This window comes from Hemibagrus wyckioides, linkage group LG15 (assembly GCF_019097595.1).
Source record: "Hemibagrus wyckioides isolate EC202008001 linkage group LG15, SWU_Hwy_1.0, whole genome shotgun sequence".
NCBI lineage: Eukaryota > Metazoa > Chordata > Actinopteri > Siluriformes > Bagridae > Hemibagrus > Hemibagrus wyckioides.
In genome coordinates, this window is record NC_080724.1 from 10,277,857 (window position 1) to 10,301,349 (window position 23,493).

General features: G+C 36.9%; 1 protein-coding gene across 2 annotated transcripts; it reads left to right on the plus strand.

Annotated features, from left to right (window-relative positions):
- The first annotated feature begins 106 nt into the window (after nucleotides 1–106).
- calcrl2 (calcitonin receptor-like 2) lies at nucleotides 107–23,162 on the plus strand. Of its 2 annotated transcripts, XM_058410664.1 has the most exons (14): nucleotides 127–249; nucleotides 3,061–3,153; nucleotides 13,758–13,860; nucleotides 14,453–14,618; nucleotides 16,039–16,146; nucleotides 16,306–16,418; nucleotides 17,482–17,573; nucleotides 18,292–18,418; nucleotides 18,585–18,738; nucleotides 19,680–19,740; nucleotides 19,832–19,895; nucleotides 20,018–20,236; nucleotides 20,870–20,911; nucleotides 21,137–23,162. In XM_058410664.1, exons 3-14 carry the CDS (start codon nucleotides 13,807–13,809, stop codon nucleotides 21,407–21,409), a joined length of 1,473 nt encoding a protein of 490 aa, XP_058266647.1. In that variant the 5' UTR covers nucleotides 127–249; nucleotides 3,061–3,153; nucleotides 13,758–13,806; the 3' UTR covers nucleotides 21,410–23,162. The 2 variants fall into 2 exon arrangements, with proteins under 2 accessions (XP_058266646.1, XP_058266647.1); XM_058410663.1 differs by lacking the exon at nucleotides 3,061–3,153 and having other exon boundaries at nucleotides 107–249.
- Nucleotides 23,163–23,493: the final 331 nt, after the last annotated feature.

Below are 23,493 nucleotides of genomic sequence, written 5' to 3' on the forward strand. Positions count from 1 at the left end.
TTCGTTACGTTAAGAATTTGACTGTAGTCCTTCTGACATCATAACATAAAGCAAGCTTTAATTTAAAGCTGACATATCTGCTCCAATCTGGCAACCCGGCCATGATTTCTGGGAGCGCGTGAAGGTAGCAGCACATCAGCGCGCGCTCTCACGGAGCACACACTCGCAGCCTCATCAAGCAGCATTTCCAACATGTTCATGGGGAGAGGATATAAGAGGAGCGACCGCTGAACATCTTGTTTTTTTACGGTAAGTTTACTTATTCTTTTGAGTGCGGATTAAACTTCAGTGTTCTTCACGTGCAGCGTTAGTTAGGTCAGAAAGCTGCATAGAGCTGATATTGTAAGGTCCAGTGATGGCAGTGAAGTCTGAGTGCGATGAAGATACCAACCTGTTTACTCATCAATTCTACACCTTTAGCATGCACCTTTTTTTTTTTTTTTTTTTTACTAAAGTCTACTAATCATTAAAGCTCTTACCCGTAAAAGCTAATTAATGGGACACTACATGCAGGTACAAAATAGGTACTGTAGATGGTACCACCCTTGATGGTACCACCAACATCTTTGTTTCTGTTAGTGTACTGTATATAAACCTTTGTTTTTTGATGAGTTCTAGCTCATAGATTTGCTCACAGATTTGGAGATCAGTTTTAAAAGTGGTATCCGGGGACACAGTGTTAGGTAAAGTATAGTCAAGGGTGAAGGGTTCATTTGTCTTGTAACTTTGAGTGTTTGGAGTTCTGTCAATCACAACCCATTATCATAAGTTATTATATTTATTATTGCGTTCTTATAGATAGCGTTCTGTTCTTTGAGCTGAAATCTGGTGGCCTTTTTTAACAGTCACTTAAAAAAGGGTGTGTCTAGAGCAGGCATTTTACACAAATTGAGTCATAAAACTTGGTAAGTATTGGTACATCGTTGTTGTTCTGAATCACTTGGGAATGAACTTGGCTCTGGGTGTGTTATGAGGGATGGATGCTTGGACCCCTCAGATCGCCTCTTGCAGCCTTATTTACCAGTTTTTTATGGTTATTAGCCTTTTTAATGGTCAAATCCCAATAGACATAAAAACAATTTAAACCTGGGGTTAATGTGTTCTGTAGGTGAAATAAAACAGTCCACAGCTGAGATACATAGGGAAAATGTTATATGTACTGTACATATGTACTAAGGTTTAATTAATATGTGACTAGATGCTTTTATAGTTAAAAGCATTCCTGGCTGTAAAAAGTTTGTGAACCTCCCAATTTCCTGCATTACGTTGGGCAATTAAACAGGAATAACAAGCAATTTGGGATTCAGTCTAAATACATGTACATCCTCTCTACAGTAATAATGTTGCGGACCTTGTGGTCTCTGCTATTACATTATGTTTCCCACTTCCTTAAGAAGTCATCGCTGTGGTTCTCAGAGTGGGATCCGGAGCCTAGCCAGAGGGCGTGTGATGTTCCTGTAGTGGTGGAAATTGTTGTGATTTCTATCATGTATCTGCAGGAAATTTTCATTAGGTTAAATTGTTACATGATTAATTCTCATATATTATTATATGTATTATTAAGTTCTGGAGTATTTCATTCACTTTGGGTTTGAAATGATTTCATCTAGAAGGAAGTGAATCTATAAATAAATTTTAATGAACAGTGTGTTCTGGTAGTGCGAAGTATATCTCTGAGGCTTCAGCAAATAAGCCAAAAATATTACTGTGTACATTTGAATAATGTGATTGATACTTGGGTTGTGGACTTTGTTCATAAACAAATGAAAAAAAAATTCTAGTCTGATTCGAGATTTTTTTCATATAATTAACGAGTCTGAGAACCCCTGATGAGTGCTGTGTGCTTTCGTATTATTTGTCTTTTCTCTGGACTGTAAACAAGATGCGAATGTGAAGAGTTTTTCGAGACTGATGGCTTTCCTAATCGGAGCTGACGTGGGTGTCTCAGAAATTCTACACAAAATTGAGTTGAGTTAGACAATGATTGTGTAAGTGTTGCACGGGTTATTGTGTGTTGTTGTAGCCAAGCTTTCTATGGGAAAGCTCATGGTTTGAAGCATGCTACAGTGAAACAGTACAACATGGTGCTGTAGACTCCACTTGTGCAACGTCCACCAATTTCAAGGACGCAGTGGACAGAAATCACAGGTGCTCAGGAGACTCTTTACCCAGTCTCTACCACAGGACATAGTTTCCCTGCCAGGCAGCTGTCTGTGATATAAATAGGAGCTGTGTGCTACTTTTGGATACGGCACTTGGCTTTCACATGTTGTTCTGCTTTATTACATCTTTACAGTTTTTTCAATCGGGCGTTTAAATTGACGATTGTTTCTGATATGAATGATTCGAATTAGAAAGTTCAATAAGCAGGTAGAAAGAAAAAAACATTATTTGGGTTTAGATGGTCAAACAAACAAACAAACAAACAAAAAAAGTCTGATCAAATATCAGATGGCACTGGTTACATAAAGTAACTATAACTAGAGCTGTCACTTCTCTGCTGGAGCTTTAACAGAGTAAAACCTGTTGATTAAAAGTGAGAAATGTGTATTATTAGGATTTGGATCCTGGATACTCTGCGTAATCTAATAATAAACCAATTAAGACGTCTCTTATTATTTACCAATGAAAATAATAAATGATGTGGGGAGAAGACTCTTCACTTTGTAACCTTCGGACGGTTTCGTGTGTTACTATCATGACTAGCTGAGTGTTTAAACCAAAAATATAAAGTTTTATAGAAATAGAAAAAAGAAGCAGTAAGTGAATAAAAATATAAATTTAATATACAGCAAAACATGCAGTCAAATGCATGTTTTTCGACTGAAAATAGAATCAAAATCGAATAATTGGTTTAGAATAAAAATAGAATCAAGGTAGTAAATGGAAAATATATAAAAAATATAATGTATGAATATAGATCAGTTGCAGAACAGTATGACGTTTATGAATAAATTTGCAAATGTACAGATTTTCATTAATCAATTAAAAAAAAAGAAATCATTTGCTGTGGTGCAAGTAAAAATTCAGTTAAATTGCAACTTAGTTTTATTTGTGTAGCGGTTTTCAGAAGGTGATGAACTTCCTGAGATGATATGAAGAAGAAAACTTGAGAGGATCCAGACTCAAAAGGAAACCCTGACACCGGATACTGTGATTATAAATCATTTCCTTTCTATAACTGTGTGCACCATATGGTCAAAAAAAGTGCAGTTGTGTAACCAGGAAGTTCATTCTAGTTTTCACATGAAGTCTTATTGAAGTTACATGATGAGAAGTTCATGATGGAGGAATAAATCACTTGTGCTGTTACAAGGGTGAGATGTGCAAAGCAAATTATAGCAGGAAATGTATCATTTATGTGTCTAAATAACATAATCTACTTTATAGAGGTGGAGAAAATGACTTCGGGGCAGAAAAACAAGGCAGAAAAACAATTCTTGTTCCTTATCTTGTTGTTTGTCTAGAATGACAGTTTGGTTTATGATGTTTGTGAACCGGTCAAAAAAACAGCCCCTTTTAGCTGTCCACTAGAAGAAGGAGGAAACGAGCCACTACAATAGTAATATATACAGGCGCCCAACCTACGTATCCTACGGCTGGGACGGATTTGCAGAACAAATGCCGGTGGCCAGATTTAAGCCATTGTCAGTGCAGTTAGAAATGGTGCAGAGATTGCCAAGTGTAAATAACAAGAGCTGCAGAGAAAAAGAAAGTGAGAGAGAGAGAAGGATAAGATCCTGTGAGATATGGGGAGAGGTAATGAAGAAACAGCAAAGAGGCAGATAGGATCAGAAAACATACATAGATGTGTCAAAATGAAGTGACGGGGAACTCTAGAAGAAGGAATAAGAAGCTGTGTACGAAGAACTGAAGAGAGAGAAGGAGAGAAAGAAAGAAGACGATTTATAGCTTTCTAGCTGCTGTGACGTCCTGTAGGTGATGAATATGTGCTTGATAGACATTCCACAACAACATAGCAATAACCGTATAGAACATACTGTATATTAACAGAAGAAGTCTCCAGTGTCAGAGCTTTGTCACTAACATCACTAAGTTTTCCACCATGGGAAAGACTTCAGGACAAAATTGTTTGTTTCCCAAAACAACATAGAAAACCTGGGATAAGAAAGACCCTTTTGAAATAATGTCTTATATCATGTATGTTTCATGCCGCTAAATGTAGCTATAATTGGATAAAATGCATCAGTTTTATCATATATGGCATGTCATTCTCTGTTCTAAAAAAAATAACAAGCTTGGCGAGTCGGAATAAATCACTTCGGGAAACTCCGCTAGAGGAAGACTTCAGGGTGGTAACTGTGACTCTGCTTCACATGGTTAGTAATATAAACACAGCCATCAGCGAGTATATTTTGCATTTATCATCTTGATAAACAGTGATTTTTGATACAGACAGTATTATGAATCACATGGAGTTTTATGTTCAGACAGAGCTCTTGAGGTGAAGAATTGATTACAGGGATAAAGCAATTTGGCGCCTTTGTTTTGTTCCTTTTGTTTCTCTGTAATTCTTGTTGTTCTTGCTGCAGTGTGTTTGCGTGTGTGTGTGTGTGTGTGTGTAGTGTGAACTAATGAAGGAGTGGTTCCTATTTTCACAATGATGTATGGTGTAGTTATGATGTTAGAGGATACAACAAAGACCTCGTATTTTGATGCTTCAGCAGTTCCACACTAAACGATTAAACACACACACACACACACACACACACAAAACTCACTTTTCCTGCTTAGTTTTGTGTTTTATATTGAATTATTGATTATTGAATTATTGATTTTCATGGGCAGCTTTCAGAAACAAAAAAAAAGGTTTTATTGCCAAAGCATGCCATTTGTTTATTTCGCTGGGAACGCTGTGCCTTTCTGAGAAATCTGGAGGAAACAAACACGGCATTGTTCCAGGCCAGCTCTCTAATCTTTATTTATGTTATTTCGAGAGTAACTGTCAGGGTATATTGCATATAGATGAAGAGGAGTGGTTTTGTCACTTTATCAAGTCACCAGTGAATTTCAGGAATTGAAATGAGGAAAACATAGTAAAGTTCTGCAAAACAGATGACTGACTACATGTTTCTTTTGTAAAGCCATGGACCTGGCATGATGGAAATGACTCTGCTAGTTCCAACCTTTTTGTATATCAGCATGTAATATTAGAATATTGATTATAAAGACATTTTATTGCCATTGAACATATATGTTTGTACCTTTAAGGTAATGTATCTGTATCTGTATTTGGATGGCCTAAATGAATAGACAGACTGTTTATTTTAAAATCTTGTTTGCGCAGTTATTATTTATATTTACAAACAAATGTAGTAAGTTCTACTATATTTATTTTCCAAACTATAAACCAGCTAGTCTAATTTAAACCTGGCGATTATAGCAGATGGGCAAATTATAGGCATTATATTGACAAATCACAAATCTAGCATAAAGCTGTAGTGTACAAAGTTGAGGAGTTGGTTTGCAGATAAAAAAGGTTATTGTGGACAGTCTGCTTTACTGTAGACTTCATTTCTGATCTGGATCAACTCCTATCAAGCCATACGCTGGATTTAGTTCTTTTCCAGGAAATCATAAACACATAATAGAGAAAGGGGTATAGAACAAGAGAAAGATAAATAAATATATATAGATATATTTATATACAATGACCAAGCTTAACATTATGACTACCTGCCTAATATTCTTTTGGTCCCCCTTTTGCTACCAAAACAGCCCTGACCCGTCATGCACTGCACTGAATGTATTCTGACACCTTTCTATCAGAACCAGCATTAACTTCTTCAGCAATTTGAGCAACAGTAACTCGTCTGTTGGCTTGGATCACACGGGCCAGCCTTCACTCCCCACGTGCATCAGTGAGCCTTGACCGCCCATGACCCTGTCGCTGGTTCACCACTGTTCCTTCCTTTTTGGCCCTTGTCAAACTCACTCAAATCCTTACACTTGCTCATTTTTCCTGCTTCTAACACATCAACTTTGAGGACAAAATGTTGACTTACTGCCTAATATATCCCACCCACTAACAGGTGCCATGATGAGGAGATAATCAGTCTTACTCACTTCACCTGTCATGTTATGCCTGATTGGTGTATATAAACTCACATGCACGCACACATACATACACACACACACACACACACACACATATCCAAATCCAAAAAGAGATGTGTAACAACATTAATGAAGGCTTTGTGCGTTTATGTGACGCACACCTCTAATCCACATCTAACCAGCTGCTTTGTGAATCTTTCTAAAAAACTTTCTTTTTAAAAAAGAAATGATTAGTGTGCCTCTTTTTGCATTTGTTTTTGTATCTACACATTATTTATTCACTCCAAATACTTTGACATCCCTAGTGTATAGCAGAATGAAATAGTTCTTCACATCTAACCCTAGTCAGGGTCAGAATTCAGGGTCAGAAATGTCACAGCAGTGCTGTAGATGCCGAATGTTAGAGACGCTCAAGGGCCCAGCGATGGCAGCTTGACAGCGCTGAGATGTGAACTCTCAACCTCCTGAACCACATCCCACAGCTCCAGCAGCTGAGACTCGACACTTCAGGGTTTTCTGTTATGTATAGTAGACTGTTCTAGCAAACAGACGCACTTACATCATCAGTGTGTTATTGGCTTTGGTTTGGTTGAAACCCAAGAGAGGTTCTGAGAAGGTTCCAGGAAAAACCTAAAACTAGAGCTGCGTCCCAAATGAAGTACTACACACAAAGCACATCCACTATGGGCTCTGTATTCTAATGTCTAGTATATGAATTGAAGCAGGGTAACATTAACACTTACTAACCCAAAGTTTTAGTGAGTATTAACTAATCAGGGCTTTAATTTTAAAACCTACCCAAAGGTTTGTCTTGCATACTAGATTTCTTTATGTTTTTTTCCCCTGTTGGATAACCTTACACAGAATTGTAGTGATTTGAGTGAATTTAAGATAGAATTTTAGACGCTTATGAATAAGCATCCCAGAGAGCAGAAATGGGTTTGATATCACTATTTACTTAATTGATAGAAAAATATGTGTGTGTGTGTGTTGTCTGGGGCATTTTTGTGTTTTTGGAACTGTTCTATGGAATTTTCGCCCCTAGTAGACTCATGAAAAATACTTATAAAAAAACTACAAATTCCTAAAGCCCCGAGTGCCTACTTTTATATGCACCATTAATCACCACTGTGGCATGTGACATGACAGAAATTCAGTGCTGAACCTGTACATGACAAAACTTGTGGCCAGTGCACAATATAGATAGATATAAGCTGAGGCTAGGCGTATTGAAGAAACAGTAGTGTTGACACATGTGGTTTTAATTCGGGAATGCTGTGTAGTGGTTTATGGTACCATCAGAAATGATTTCTACACTGTAACAAATATACACATGGAGTTTTTCTTTAAAACCATAACACTTTATCCAGCATGCAGATAAAGATAATGTTGCCTTTATGTTATCTTAATTTGTCTGTATTCATTTTTTGTGACCCCCCAACACCCTCCACCCCGCCCTTTAAATCCAGTACGTCTGACAGTTTTCTTTTTGAGTGCTTGTCACTCATGGACATCATTCCAACATTTATTTGGAGGGTCTGTTCAGACAACGTATTCGACTGTGACACGACACGGAAACGTGCGTCAGTCAGGAAACGGACATGAACCAGCTCTATTTAGTGTGTGCTGTCAGTGCTCGGGTGAGCTGGGACATATCAAAACGTTCAAGACTATTTCTGGCATTAATAATGGGAAAATAAGCAGAGCGACATGAAGGCCTATGATGAAGCAGTTTACCAGGGTAGTTGCAGGAGAGAGGAGTGAGTCAGTTACTTCCTCTGGAGCAGAAACATGGTATATGACGCCTCAGCTCTGCTTCTGACGTGTTTACATTAAATCGGTTTTAATTCAGGGGAAAAAATAAAGCATGAATAAAGTTTGCTCTCGTCTTGTTTTTTTAATCGGGTTAATCAGATCAACTGGAATGAACAACTGGAATTCAGATTTGCATGCTTGCATACCACTCAAACAAAATACCCCCCTCCCCCCTTCCTATCCATCCCACGCCTCACGTTGAAGTCGTAGCGGATACTGAGGCACTTGTTGAAGACCGTCTTTTGTATCTGTGCAACAATGGCTTATTTTTAACCCGAGCACTGCTAGGCGAGCAGCCCAAAGGTGGCGGAGGAGGAGGAAGATGGCCCTTCTTTTCCTTCATCCTTCTTTGCATCCTTCCTGGGCTTTAGAAGCTTTAAGTTCCCCCTCAGAGTAAAAATAACCCTCTCGCCACTCTGAGCACTGACGCAGAGCGGAGACACGCCAGCACACCACCACTATTGTGGCTCATGCATGCTGATATTATCAGGATTATAGTTAGGTTAATTAAAAAAAAAAAACGCAAAATAAAGCTTTGTCTGTGATTTATAGTGATTAGAGAGTTATTTTTATAACACTTTTATAGCCTCCTGCTGGTGACTTGCACGAGATATCAATTAAATAAAACGTTTCAGAGTGTGACGTTAACCAGAATCAGGGACAACACATACCTTTTATACCATGGCAATTTATTTTTCTTGAACGCTACATCATGCTTTTAACCGTTTGTACTGACTTAGAAACAAGTAACTTCCTGTTATCTCTTATACTGTAGCAGTTATTCTTTTCCTCACACTCTTTTTCTCCCCTCTAGTTTGCAAAAAACTTATGTTACAGAGAATCTTCACCATATTACCACTTATACATTCTTTTTTTTAGGTCCCTGTGGAGCTGCTGTTATAGAATATTACTATATACTAATATCTTCTGACCAATCAGATTTGAGAATTCAGCATGATATTATTTTAATTAAAACATTCCTTCAGGGATCTAACCCCACCACCTTTAATACAGCATCTTTAAAATGATATGCTTATAGCTTCTTTAATCCTAATTTGTTAATGTTTTAGTCTTTTCCATCCTACTTAGCAGTCAAATGTTTTACTTTTTCTACACTTCTTTTTTGTAAGTTTTTTTTTAACTCAAAATATTTATAGTCCCCACATCCATCCCATGGCTAATGCTGCTGTACTGGTGGTCCCCACGGCTGGTCTCTCAGGACAGAATGTTTAGTAATGCCTCAACACACACACCACACACACACCACTTATTCCAAGTCTTCTTTTATCTGTAGAGTTGAAGACCCTGACATTTGTTGCGTCGATGTTTCCCATGTTGAAACAGAGCCTCTGCTTCCCAGTCCCCAGTGTTCTTGACCTTTAACCTGCAATAGTGAACTGCCCACGCCGTGCTTCGTGGGATCGGCAGAGGTCATGTGATCCGGCTCAGCTTCCTGTTTCCAACACGCAACAGTTCTCCCTGCATGCAACTCTCCCTGCATTCTTGTAGACAAACACTCCTCTGAACACTCAGAGTATACACAGATAATTGCTAAAAAAAACTAAATATGCCCAAGGAGACCCTTTGTGAAGGGGGAGCTTCAGGAAATGGATTAACAGAAGCTTAATGCACAAAATGAAGGAAAGATTTGCCTCGTAGTCCAGTCTCCAGTACAGTTTTATTTATATACTCATTTTTTGTCAAGTAGATTAGACATACTGTTTCTACAATTGAGGTAGAAGTATAGATCCATGTTGAAACTGCCATAACATTCAAACCACCCACGTATTATGTAGGTCTTCCATCTGGAACCTTTCTATCATTATTTTGTGGTACAGTGGCTCTTTTGTGGGGTCAGATCAAACAAAGTAGACTTCAAATCCATCCTGAAGAGACCTGAGCATCCAATGTCCCTGTCACTGGTTCAACAGTTGACCTTTTTTGGAGCACTATTGTTAGGTACTAATCATTGTGTACCAGCAACACTACACATGAACTAATGTTTTGTAGATTCTGTCTCTTCTAGACATCACAGTGTGTCTCAAAGTCACTCAGATCCTAACACTAGCCAGTTTTTCCTGCTTCCAACAAAGCAGCTTCCAGAACAGACTGTTCACCTACTGGAAATCTATCTTACCCCTAAACAGGTGCTTCATCTGTCAGTGGTTTTAATGTTATGGCTGATTGGTGTGGACTTGATTTGTTGGTATAATTTTAATTGCACAGATCACTTTCATTGCTACACACAGCAACTAGCTGCTGACTATTTTCTTGTTATACATTATTATATTTATATACATTAATGTTTTTCATCAGTTTGTTGTAATTTGAATAAAACTTTTTTAAAAACTTGTTTTTTATCACTGCACATCCCATAGTGATGTTGAATTCTCGATGGTGATTGGTCCAAAGACATGTTGGCGATTTATTTGTGGTTAATAATTCTATTGTTCTCAATCTTAGGAACAGCTTGTTTTCAAGGACTTTTCGAACAGACTTAATGTGGTTTTATTCATCTAAAACATTCTTGATGTGGTGAAGTTTTCAGTAAGGAGATGTTTATTTGTGTATTTTTGTGGAAGGAGTCTCCACAAAAATGTCAGTGGAAGATTTCTGAGGTTGAGTTTTGTGTTGCTTCTTGGTAACATGACAACTTCAGTAGGGAACTGTGGGGACTGTTTAGGATCTTCTATAATATGAGTAACTCTAAATAGATTAAAAAATTCTTTCAGTCTTTGGCAAACTTATATATAATAGAAATATAACACTTTGATGTATAGCGTTATTGAAAAAAAATAAACTGTTGATGAATTATTTTTCTCTAATTGAACATCCTATAATTGACATGCTTTAATCCTTGGTGTTGTCATCGATTATGAAGAACTACATTTTGTGGAATTAAATTTTTTTTATAATATCCCGACATCCTTTTTATTAACTAATGAGAGAAAAGAAACAATTTTGAAATAAATCTGAATATGCTATAGGTTTTGTATCAGTGGAAAGTTTCATGGTCAAAGACTTTTCGGCGCTGTAGATATGCCTTGTGTACGTGATTAAACATCCAGTCCAAACGAGCGGCAGGGGATTACAGGAAATATCCCCTTATCAAACTGCCATCCAACTTCTCAATTCCCATTGGATTAATACCATTATATAACAAATATTTTAAAGGCATCCAAGATATAACTGGACTAAAATTAAAACCAGTATGTTACTGTCATGGACTACGTTACCCATCAGCCTCTGCAGGTTTCCTTGTCACATGCCGCACTAATTTCTCGCTTCTGTCTCTCGTTTTGTGTTTCTGCTTGATTTGCACTCTATTTAAGTTCTGGTTGCATTTCAATACCTTCGCTCAGAGTCTGTAGGTTTTGTGATTTTTTGGTTTGTATATCCATGGCTTCTGAGAAAGGTTACAAATTGCAAAAAAAATGCTTTTTTATTAATTTATTATTAATATTAATTTATAAATTTAGTCAAAAAATATATAAATTTATTCATTTATTTACCCAAATGCAACCTGTTATTCTTCTGAAATAGCAAGTTTAACTAGCATATGATTTTCACTAAACACACAAACATGCATATAAACTGTTTAATATAATAATAATAATATTAATATTAATAATAATAATAATCACCATCAGCATCATAATCATAATAGAAGAAGAAAAAAGAAGAAGAAGAAGAAGAAGAAGAAGAAGAAGGGGTTTATACATTGATATTCTGAAAAGAAGACACTGATATGGGCTTTTGTGTACCACAAGGCTTCAGTCGCTTTATGAAACGTTTAAGAGATTCTGTACAGCAGAGGCAGCAGATTGGTTCATTTTGCCAGGTGACCAGGTGACGTTCACACAGCAGACTGCTATGAGATGTTCACAGTCACAGCTGGTTGTGATGTGTGACGGATGGACCTGCATCTGAACTGTGTGGTGGTCAGGAAATCCCATCAGATGTCGATGTGGCTTTATTCTAACACAGAATTTAATGCTGTTCAAACTGACATCATAACAAGAGATAATATCCTGAATCTAGTCAACGTTTTTTTCTACAGTATGATTACAATAAACCAAGAGTAAGATTATCCCTTTTTTACCAGTGCACAGTGTCCGTTCTGTCGGCTGATCAGAAATCGACTTAGGAGACATTTTCAAGCAGTATAAAAAACGATTTTATGACTCTGTTGGTTTTCATTGTGAGATATGTGTTTTTCCCTTTGCTGGATAATCTACACAGAATTTTAGTAACTGAAGATAAAATTTTAACTGCTCATGACTAAGCACTTGACAGAGCATCTCAAAGAGCAGAAATGGGTTCGAAGATACATTTTATTCTTTCTTGGAACAATGAAATTTTAATTTCTTCTGCATCCTGCTTCTAATCACTGATCCTAACCACCAAAGAATTCTTTTATGAGGTCTGATTTATTTCTGTGGCTTTCCTCAACAACAGGCTTTTAAATTTTATTTTATTTTATCTTATCCCTGTGAAAATCCTACACCTTACTGAACACAGCACACAAGAGACAAACAAAGATGCAGCATTTCTACTGTGTCCTAACAGGATGAGATTTTAGCCTGAAAAAAGCTGTTATTCATGTGAGCAGCGGAGAGAGAAGAAAAAATGTTTTACGTAAATCACTCCATTTACGTCTTATATTTGACATTTGGAGAATAATAAGCGAATAGCGGAAAGCTTTTATGGAGCAATTACCCCAACGTGTCCTTGAGGGTTCAGCGTTTCATCTTCAGCAACAAGCCGTTTGAGTCATTGTGTCTCTCCTATGTGCGTTCGATTGAAAAGAAACCGGAGAAATAGGTATGATTCCTGGATAAAAACAGCTTTAGATTTAGAAAACGGGGCTCTTTAGAGAGGTTGATGACGAATCCTGACGCCTGTGTACCGGCTTTGACCAGGAGTTCATCCACATTCTCTTTAAAGTGTAGCAGACTTCTATGAAGCCCAAAGGATTTGAGTGGAGGAAAGCTTTATGAATGGAATAAAACATGACCTGCATGCTGTTAGAAAGGAAAAGTAGAGTTAAGTGGAATTTCTGTAGCACCTTGAAGGCTTTTCTACATTCCTGTAGCCGCACACTTTCTTTCCACTTATTCCAAAGTGATTTATTAAATCTAGCAAAGTTATTAACTCTTTTTCTCCAGAGGCCAGAAATGGAATTTAGTTGTTGTGTGGATGTTTAGCATTGAGTGTCTTTGTCACTCCACAGTGGTGGTTAATATGAAGCTCATATGATAGTAGATACTCTGGACTTTAATTTTTAATTTTTAGTGTTTAATAAATATTTCTGTTTTTCCCTATCCTACTAGGGCCAAAATATTCAAAGAAAAGTTCCAAAAAAACAAAAACAGTTATTTTTTTCCACACAAATGTTTGTATCTTCAAAGTAAATGTTTATATCAAACCTATTCCTGCTCTCTGAGATGCGCCAAGTGCTTGTTCATCTAAAAAGTAGCTAAAACAACAGAGGGAAAAACGTGTAAAACACACTGAAAGAGTCCTGACTCATTTTATATCAGACTCTCAGCCAGAAAATCATTTGTTTGTTTATACTGATTGAATATGTCCCATAAGTCGGTTTCTAATCCATCGGTGCAATGGAAATCCGGTGTTGTGGTTAAAAGGGTTCAGAACAATTGAGTTCCATTATGAAAGCTTTACATTTATAAATCATTCCCTCAACAGTGTCTCTTTTTCTTTATCTCAAAATTAATAAAACAAACGAAATAATGTCATGTTATGAAGAAAGCAGAGGCTCCTCTGTGGTGGAAAATGTAATGATTGTAACTGGTAAATCAGCATCAGTTGGCTAACCCGATGAACGCGTCTTGTTTCCGCAGGGTGCTGATGTGCTGTTGCGCCCTCTTTCAGTGCCTCCTGTAGTCCGTCATGGGAAACCACCCAACATTCCTACTGCTGCTTCTACGGATACTCACCACTGAGGTGTGTGTGTGTGTGTGTGTTGTGAAGAGTTGGCTGAAGTAAGATCACTGAATCAAAGTCTGAAGTTGTTTTATTTTTTATTATGGCACAATGATACACATTTTTTCTCTATTTTTCTCTTTCTCTATTAAATTCACTTGGTTGACTTTTATTCTCTATTTAAATCATTACATTTTTAGATTCATTTATAGTTTTTTGTAATAAATATTTATTTCGTTTTAGTAGATATTAAAATAGGTGTTAAATATAATGTATATTTAGCAACATTTACCAATGTTACACTCCAGTAAAATCATAACATCATCTCTTTCTACTCTTGCTTCTTGGTCTGAAAAAAATAAATAAGGAGGGTGAAATAATTCTTTTAATAAAATAAAAAAGCATTAAATTGATTTAATTTTAAATTAATCTTGTTCAGAAAACCTTATAGGCTTTGGGAAGAGGATCTTTAATCTTATTTGAATTAAATGAACAAGAAAATACAACAGTGTTATTATTAAGTTAGACTTGTGAAAATTCTAGATCTAAATTTGTTGGTTTTTGTCTGTGTGTGTGTGTGTATGTGTGTGTGTGTTTGCGACTCCCTTCACAGTTGTGTCAGGCTGAAGATGAGTTAGTGACGACTGTGATACCATATGAGGACGTGACTGAGATCCCAGTAACCTCTACTGCCCTGAAGGTGTCAAGGGAGCAGATCCTGGCAGCTCAGTTTGAGTGTTACCTAAAAATACTGCACGACCCACCATACACAAAGCCAGGTCACACACACACACACACACAATACAATAAGAATTCATCAAAATTCATAATTCATGTTTACATTCATATCTGAACCTGCTTTTTTTACTGTTTTTCTTAACACACACCTGCCTTAACCACATATGAAAAAAACCTCTCTCTTTTTTCCAAAAAAAAAAAGAACAATAAACAGTAAGAAGAAAAAAAACAACAAACACTGAGCCTCCTATTCATATTTGTTTGTTCTGAGTAATGCATTGACTTAGTGTGTATATGCTCTGAGTTATATATAGTGCTGCATCAGTAATACACACACACACACACACACAGAGGGAAACAAACTTTATTAGGGCTCTCAATTTGAAGACAGATTGCAAAAAGATACTATTACCCCTTGGAATTAAAGATGATGATGATGATGATGGTTAATGATAATAAGCTTTCTTATCCTTAAGTGGAACATGTTCATGAGACAGTTGTGCGCACTTTACCATATTTTTCGAAAAAATTTAATTGATCTTTTCCGCAAAAAAAATAGAAACATAGTATCCTAATGAAGCCTTCTCAGTCCTGACCAGACAGATACTAAGGATGAATATAGGAATGCTGTAAATTTATAATTCACATTCACACTGATATTTTGAAAAAGCTCAGTTTTTTCTGCTATATATATATATATATATATATATATATATATATATATATATATATATATATATATACTGTATAGTGTATAGTGTAAGTTATGTATAGTATTACATCAGAAAACACTTTATTTTAGCCTTTTGTTTCTGACTGGACGTCTGGAGAGCAGTAGGTGTGAAATAGCAAGTGTTGAACGTTACATTGTGCAAGAGCAGGGATCAAGGGGAAGCCTGAAAGAAAGGAAGCAGGCTTAGTCAGTGTCACTCTTGCCCACTGCCTGACCGTCTTTGAGTTTTCTTCTCTGTCTGTGTGCGTCAGGCTTCCTTAGATTGTGTACCAGGCTCTGGTTTGAGGAAGCACATGCTCTTGCCTCTTTGTTATTTTTTGTGCTTGTTGAGTTTTGGCTCTTGTGATTGCTGCACCTCTTTATGAACCCCACTGTAAACACTGCCTCCATCACATGTAGCACTGAGAGCCTCCCTGTTTGGCTCATGTCCCTGTGTGGTGAATAGAGATGTTATCACCAACTTCTGACCACTGATAGCTTGTTGGATAGAAGTGATTTGTTGTTTTTTTTGGGATAACTGTTCTTCTGGGAAATGCTGTGACTGAATAAAATATAGACTTGGCTTCTCCTTGGATGGGATGAAAACCTGCACTGATAAGATTAGACTTCCTGGTCACTAGAAACTAGAAACCCCCCTGAAACTAGTTTTGGAGGCAAGTCAAGTGGCAAGTGTGTAGATGAATGAGTGCTATAGTAGGTAACTTTCTTCCTCGCTGCTGCCTCTGCAGGGCCGTATTGTAATCGTACATGGGATGGCTGGCTCTGCTGGGAAGACTCGGCTCCTGGAACCATCATACAGTCCTGTCCTACTTATTTCCAAGACTTTGACCCAGCAGGTGGGCATTCACATGTTTAACCAGAAGACATGGAAAGGTTAGACGTCAATATAAAGAATGCATGTTCGATTTTGGGGAAAATTTTTATTCTGAAGAATTGTTCATGTGATCTGAACTGAGTGATCTGAAGTTCATGTGATCTGAACTTTGCCTTTCCAGAGAAAGTAACCAAAGTGTGTAATATGGATGGACAGTGGTTCAGACATCCTGACAGCAACCGATTGTGGTCAAACTACACCCTGTGCTCGGCCTACACCAAAGAAAAACTCACGGTTGGAAAACCTCTTTACATTTTAATATGTACAGGATATCTAGAAAACAGTATTATGTCACCAGTATGAAACTGTTGTATTTTTATCTATTTATAGCCACATTTTTATACTTACATTCTACGTAGTAAGCAATTGTTCCTTCATCAGAATCTCTTTTTTTTTCTCTCTCATTAAGTTAATTAGAGAAAGAAAAGAACAGATTGTCATGTTACCAAGAAATAGCAATGCACAACATGAATCCTCAAACAAAGGCTGACATTAGATTTTTGGCATACAACCTTATCCAGAAGGACTTAAAATTTATCTCATTTTATACAATTGAGGGTTAAGGGCCTTGCTCAAGGGCCAAGCAGTAGCAGCTTGTTGGGATTCAGACTCACACCCTTCCGATCAGTAGTCCAACATTTTAACCACTGAGCTACTACATCCCCATTATAGGCTCCTTATATAAATGTCCAGTGTTCTTTTACACATCCCTGGATAACTGTAGAAATAACCGAAACAAATGAAACCTGTGATCTGTTTTGGAGCCGAAACCAGCTTTATTGAAAATGAATCAACACCTTCAGATCAAACAGATTTCTGAATTCAAGAGTTACATCTTAGATTGACTTAGTGATCGCTACAGCTTTACTAAACTGATTTAAGAGTGTTGAATGAGATACATCTGCTTTTTTCCCACACGCATTGCCATGTACCAGGATGTGATGAGGCATGGATTTCTTTTCCGCAGCACTCGTGCTGATCACCACTAATCAGATTCACTCCACTGAGTAATCATGTTACCTTTGTTGGCAGCACTGTTCCCACGCTAACCTCCACAAGGCTATAATCTACAGCAGGCGCAAACAAGAACATTTGGCTTTCATATATCCGTGTTCAGATTCTTCTAAACCTTCCACACAGCAATGAGCTGGAAATGAAAAAATCAATGTCAATTACAGAGGCTGCAGCAGGAATCACAAATGCCAGATAGAAAGAATGGAAGACAAATGCAAATGTAGAACGCAGTATGTGAGAGCGTCATATTTTTTCTTCTTCTTTTCGTTCTTTCTCTCCACAGGTTGCTTTGACTATGTATTACCTGGCAGTGCTGGGGCATACGCTGTCTGTGGTCTCCCTGATTATATCCATTTTTATCTTCTCTTATTTCAAGTGAGTACAGAGCAGTATGTATATGGAGTTTACACAAACAAGTTTATACAAAATAAATGTTTGTATAGATTGTACAAAATCACATCCATGCAAAGAAAAAAACAGACATCAAAAATCCTTGTAATGTTTTCATTGAAGTTTTTCAGTTGTGTAGACTGACAGCATTCACTTAAATGTGAGTCGACTCGTTTGGTATCCAAATTTGGGTCCGTCATTGACCTTTTGTTTTAAACCACACAAGATTTTTTTAGCAAAATGAATGGATTTTTAAAAAAATAAACGATGATATAACAGCCCCTCCAAGATTTCATGGAGTTTTTTCTTTTTCTTTTGCTGTACTTCAAAATTTGTGAGTTTTTACACAGAAATCACAAACACAGGATTTTTCTTTTTGAGAGAAAAATCTTGGGAGGGCTGTATTCATGCTGTATCTAATCATAAGCATGTTTAGAAAATTGTTATTAAAGAATTAAGAATTCACTTTACAATCTTTTAACAGCTCAAATACTAAAATGAAGTGTCTAAGCATGTTAAATAAATGAAATCACAAGAGTAATTGGTTATATTTACAAAAAAAAAAGGAAAAAAGGAGTCAAAAAATAGTGTCGACTCAAAGAGATCGCTGGCAAATGAATCATCAGAAATTCATACTATGTTAGCTAATATATGTGTTGTGGATTTGAGTGTGTTACTGCATGTATATGTGATGTCTGTGCAGGTGTCTAAGCTGCCAGAGGATCTCTCTCCATAAGAACATGTTTCTGTCCTTCATCTTTAACTCCATTCTCATGGTCATCTCGTTAACGATGATCGTCCATGGCGAGCAACTGGCTGCCACTAACCAGGTGAGTGTGTCTCAGTTACTGTAGTTATTACTAAATTGTAGTTATTAACATGACAGATCTGACTTTGAATGTTATCACTGAGTAGAATGTCTTAATGAAGCTACAGGTTTTAGTCATCCTCAGAACTATTATCTATTTTTGGTGTAATGTGTGTGTCCGTAATCAGATTGGCTGTAAGATCTTGGCCAGTTTGATTCATTACGCATCATCCTCGACATACTTCTGGATGCTGTGTGAGGGGATCTACCTGCACACACTCATCATTGTGGCTGTGTTTGTGGGAGAACAGCAGCTGGGCTGGTACTACCTGCTGGGCTGGGGTAAGGAGTCAAATCCTTTTGATTCACTGGAGTCTGATTCACTTTTATGCTGTTCATGAGTTCAATATGAATCGGTTTTAATTGCTGTGTAATTAATAAGTGTTTGGAAGTGAGAAGTCAGGTTTGGATTCACATTAATCTGATTCACTAGAATCTGATTCATTTTGTCTGATTTACTTGAGTCCAGCTCACGTTAATGCTGTTGGACTGTGATTGCTAGTGATTCATTGTACGTTCTTAGTTATTCACTAGTTCAGTATCAGTTCACTTTAATATTTACCTATACTCTGACTAGTGAGGTGAAGCACCAGATTTGATTTACTTTAGGATGATTCACTCTGATTCACTTTAATGTTGTTACTACTGATTCATGATAAGTGTGTAATGATTCCGTATTGTGTAATGACTGCTACGTAATTATTCAGATAGGGAGATGAATCATCAAGATTGATTCACTTTATTTTGATTCAGAGGAATCTCGTTCAGTCTAAACGCTGTTTAAATCGATTCCTACTGATTCATTAGCATTTCATAATGAATCACTTGTTCAGTTTCAGTTCGAATGTAATGGTTCATTCTGGGGAGGTGAGACATCCAATTTGATTCACATTAAACTGATTTAATTTGTTCTTAAAGCCTTTAATTTGTTTTATCTTGATTGCATTCTGTCTGGTTAGTATCACATTTTATTTTGAGCTTTCAGCTTGATTAATGGGGCTCAGGAAAGGTAAATCTTATCAGAGATAATAAAAGCACTCAGCACTGTCAGAATGATTTTGAGAGAATATACTGACGTTTTCGTTCTTAATTTCTTAATTTATGGCAATTTATATCATTTTGACACACTTATTCCTCCTCTGACTCACTCTCTCACTACCCTAGAGTATATTTCATTTTAAAAGGCATTTATCTTATGAATTAATTATTTTTTCTCTTTTCAGGATTCCCAGTTATTCCAGCTGTCATTCACGCTGTAGCCCGTCTGCACTTCTATGACGACAGGTAAATAAATTGTGTTTCTGAGTAGGACTTTAGATATTCTTTTGCTTTTAAAACAGACATGTTGACAAGGTTTGTTTGTGATATTTCCCAGGTGCTGGATAAGCAACACTTACCTACTTTACATCGTCCACGGCCCAATCCACGTAGCCCTGGTGGTGAGTGCACATGGCTATCCGCCAATGCTTTCCCAAAACACATCAAATGTCTGTAATTGTCATTTTCTGATAGGTTCAGCACAAATTGCACCCTGCTCCTCTTAAATGCTCTCTCTGTCCAGGTGAACCTCTTCTTCCTGTTGAACATAGTGCGTGTTCTGATCACAAAGCTGAGAGTGACCCACAGGACCGAGTCCAATGCCTACATGAAGGCTGTACGTGCCACCCTCATCCTGGTACCCCTGATGGGTGCTCACTTCATCCTGGTGCCCCTGCAGCCCGAGGGCAGACTGCCCTTAGCTGTATACGAGTTCTTCATGAACATCTTCATGCATTTTCAGGTGTGTGCTGATCCTCTCAAATCTTTTGAGATGTATCTTAGCTACAGAAAAAACCCCATAATTGCAGCTATTTGTTAGACTTGCCAAAACCTTTTTTTATTTCATTTTTCCACAATGTTTCAGAGCTTAGTCATGTTGATTTGATCTTGTAAAATGATCCCTCAGGCATATAACTTGTGTTTATGATGAAATTATATCTGCCCTTAAAAAATGGATGGGCATAAAGAAGAAATTACTCATCATATTATGCACAAGCCCTTAGAGACACCCTGTGGGGCTATTTCATTAAATATATGGGTTAGGTTTATAATTATTAACAGATAATTCAGCTATAATTTGGTACAGATTCATATAATTCTGTATGTGTATCTGTATACCAAAAAAACAGAAGCATAACTCCTAAAGCTCAGCTTTTCCTCGCCCAAAGTGTCCTAATCTAATTTTTCAAACCTGAGCCTGAGGCTTCTTAGTTGCAGTGTTGCAACAAGACTATTCTTGGATCACTATCAATATTTCAGGTTGTTGCTTGCATATTTTAGAAAAAGAAGTATTGGATGCGGATTACATAAATATAATACATCCTCAAACAGCTGCTTAATCCTGACAGATGATCCTCTGTTTCTCTTTCTATAGGGGCTCCTGGTTGCCATCATCTTATGTTTTGGAAATGGAGAGGTACAAACTGATGTTCTTCTCATTTCTGAGCTCATAATAAAACATGCAAGCTTTAAAACTTACACTGTTGTAAGCTGTAACTGTAACTGGAAAAGTAACAGGTTGACTCTCATCATTTTAATCAGGAACTTTGCATATATTGCAGCATGTCACATATAGCTGTCTTAGAGTTGACTAACACTGTCCGATATCAAGAGAAATTTTCTACAATTTGTCCTTCTGCAGGTGCACTCAGCTATAAGGCGTAAGCTTGCCCAGTACCGGGTCCAATGCAAGCAGCGCCTGGTGACGATCGACTCTCACTCTCACAACTACCACACCAATTCCTCCATTGTCGAGACCAGCCGAGGGGCCTTGAGTCTGGAAAACATGCCGCCCCATCTGGATGAGGACAAAACCCACACAGCCATGGTCGTCATCAACGGGCAGAGCAACGGCAAGAGCAGCTTCAGTGAGGAAGATCACAAACCCAAAGTCCTAGAGTCGTCAATGATCTGACAATAAATTGAAAAGAGACTTCTTGAAATCTTCAGTACTTAGCTCTCTTAAAGAAACAGGTCACCCTGAATGTGAACAGTGATTTAAAAAAGGCAGTTAGTAGAAATTGCTTTATACTAATTGGTCCAATTTTTCATTTCATTTTTAAATGGCGTCCTCCGTTTATCTATTTCACAGGAAGAAGCATGTATTAACCTTTCTTAGGGGTGGACAAATTTGTTTAGTTGCAGCTGCCCCATGGACAACTAGAGAAAAAGAAAAGCAATCAATTTAGAAACTGTTATGTTAATTTGGTACGTATCAATGTTTAAACGTAACACGCCAGTGTTGTAAATGTAGCCCTTGTTACATGTCCTGAATCCCACCACCTGCTGCACTACAAACATTTTACCAAATGGTTTATTATAGTCAGATTAATTAGAGAGAAAAATAAACTAGAAAGATTTTTTACCACCTTTTATTATTATTATTATTATTATTATTATTATTATTATTATTATTATTATTATTATTATTATTATTCTGATGGATGTTTAAGCCACTGCTCCACATTTTCAGTACAATTAATCCATGTGAAATGTGATTTCAGTTACAATCTACACTAAACATTAGCTAGCTAAATATTAAGTGGTCAATATGTAAAATAAGTAGTTTCAGCATTTTTTGCTAACCAAACAGACTCAAGTTTATTTCTTATATTTGCTCAAAAATGTTTGAGGCTTGTCAATTCGACAAGGTGAACAAAATTTATTCACTTTTAGTTTGCCGCTGTTTTAGCAGAAAAGGTAGAAAAAGCATTGTCATATTGTCAAGAAAATTAGCTGTAGCAGGCTAATCCATGCTAATGCTAGCACAACATACACAATATTCAACCTCCATGGGTAAATGTATCCAGAGATGTCAAGCATTATCTTCTTTGTGAATTGTGAACAGAAATGCTGTCTTTTTGTGACATGATGTACTACGTCCATTATTCTTTTGCATTAGCCACCACTTTTTAGCTAGCTTCCCTGTAACAAAAACAGGACTTAGCAGCATATTGGGGCTTTTATTTGTACTAAACAATGATTTTACAATTTGTCCACCTCACAGATTGGCCGCTTGGGCCCATATGAAGAGATATAAATGATGGGCTGCTAATTTTCTTTGATTGAATTTGGGATAAATTGCTTATAATAGGTTTGGATTCTGAGAAGTGGCTATTTTATATCATTACATCCAGCACATTACACAAGGCTTTATGCATCTGTATGTGCATATGATTAAAGAGTTTGCCTAATTCTCCTGTAGAAATAGTTTAGAAAAGGTAAAAATGGACATTGTACATTGCATCAAACCCATGATTTGCCACTATACTTATTTGTACATAGTGATTATTTTTTGTCCTGCAGGACTGACCCACACGGAGAAAACAATTCACGGATGTCAGATTGTTTGTTTCTGCACTGAGTACATTTGAAATATGTAATTATGTTTTAAATATGTGTATAAACATTTGTAAATAGGTGTTCTGTGTGTTTTTCACCCATTGCATTCTCTCATTTTTAGTGGAGGCTTTGTTTCCTCCTTCTCTAGGACTTAAAGTGAGTTTGTAGAAAGTCGTGTGTGTTAATTGCTCGTATCTATCTCATGGTAAGATTTATTGACTGAAACATTCCACTCAAACTTCCAATGTGTGAATAAATGCCATTTCTTTATTTGTGTAATGGACACTATTGTTATATAAGAGCACAATAAACATTATTGCACTGGACTTTAGGGGTTTTTTTTTTTTGCGATACTCACTTTTTTCCCTTTTTTTCCAAGGGTGATTCAACTGAAGACCTTGAAAGTGTGACACAACAGAATTGAGTCGAAGTTTTTTAGTGAAATCTGGACAGAAAGAAAGAGAGAGACAGACAGTCAGAAGGTTTTTATGTGACGTGTTGACATTTTATTGGATAATAATAATAATAATAATAATAGTAATAATAATAATAAAGGTCTTGCTTTTAATGTTTTTTGGAGCATTCTTCAAGTGCACAGTGGTACAAGTATAAACGGTAGCAATTGAAAAAAGAAAAAAGTTATGAATTGTTTTAATT

Bases quoted from the DNA above. Each gene is read 5' to 3' on its own strand.
- calcrl2 (XM_058410663.1), top strand. From the start codon at position 13,807: ATGGGAAACCACCCAACATTCCTACTGCTGCTTCTACGGATACTCACC. The intron at 17,574-18,291 runs GTGAGTACAGAG...ATGTCTGTGCAG, and splicing joins TTTATCTTCTCTTATTTCAA to GTGTCTAAGCTGCCAGAGGA. The intron at 19,896-20,017 runs GTGAGTGCACAT...CTCTCTGTCCAG, and splicing joins CAATCCACGTAGCCCTGGTG to GTGAACCTCTTCTTCCTGTT.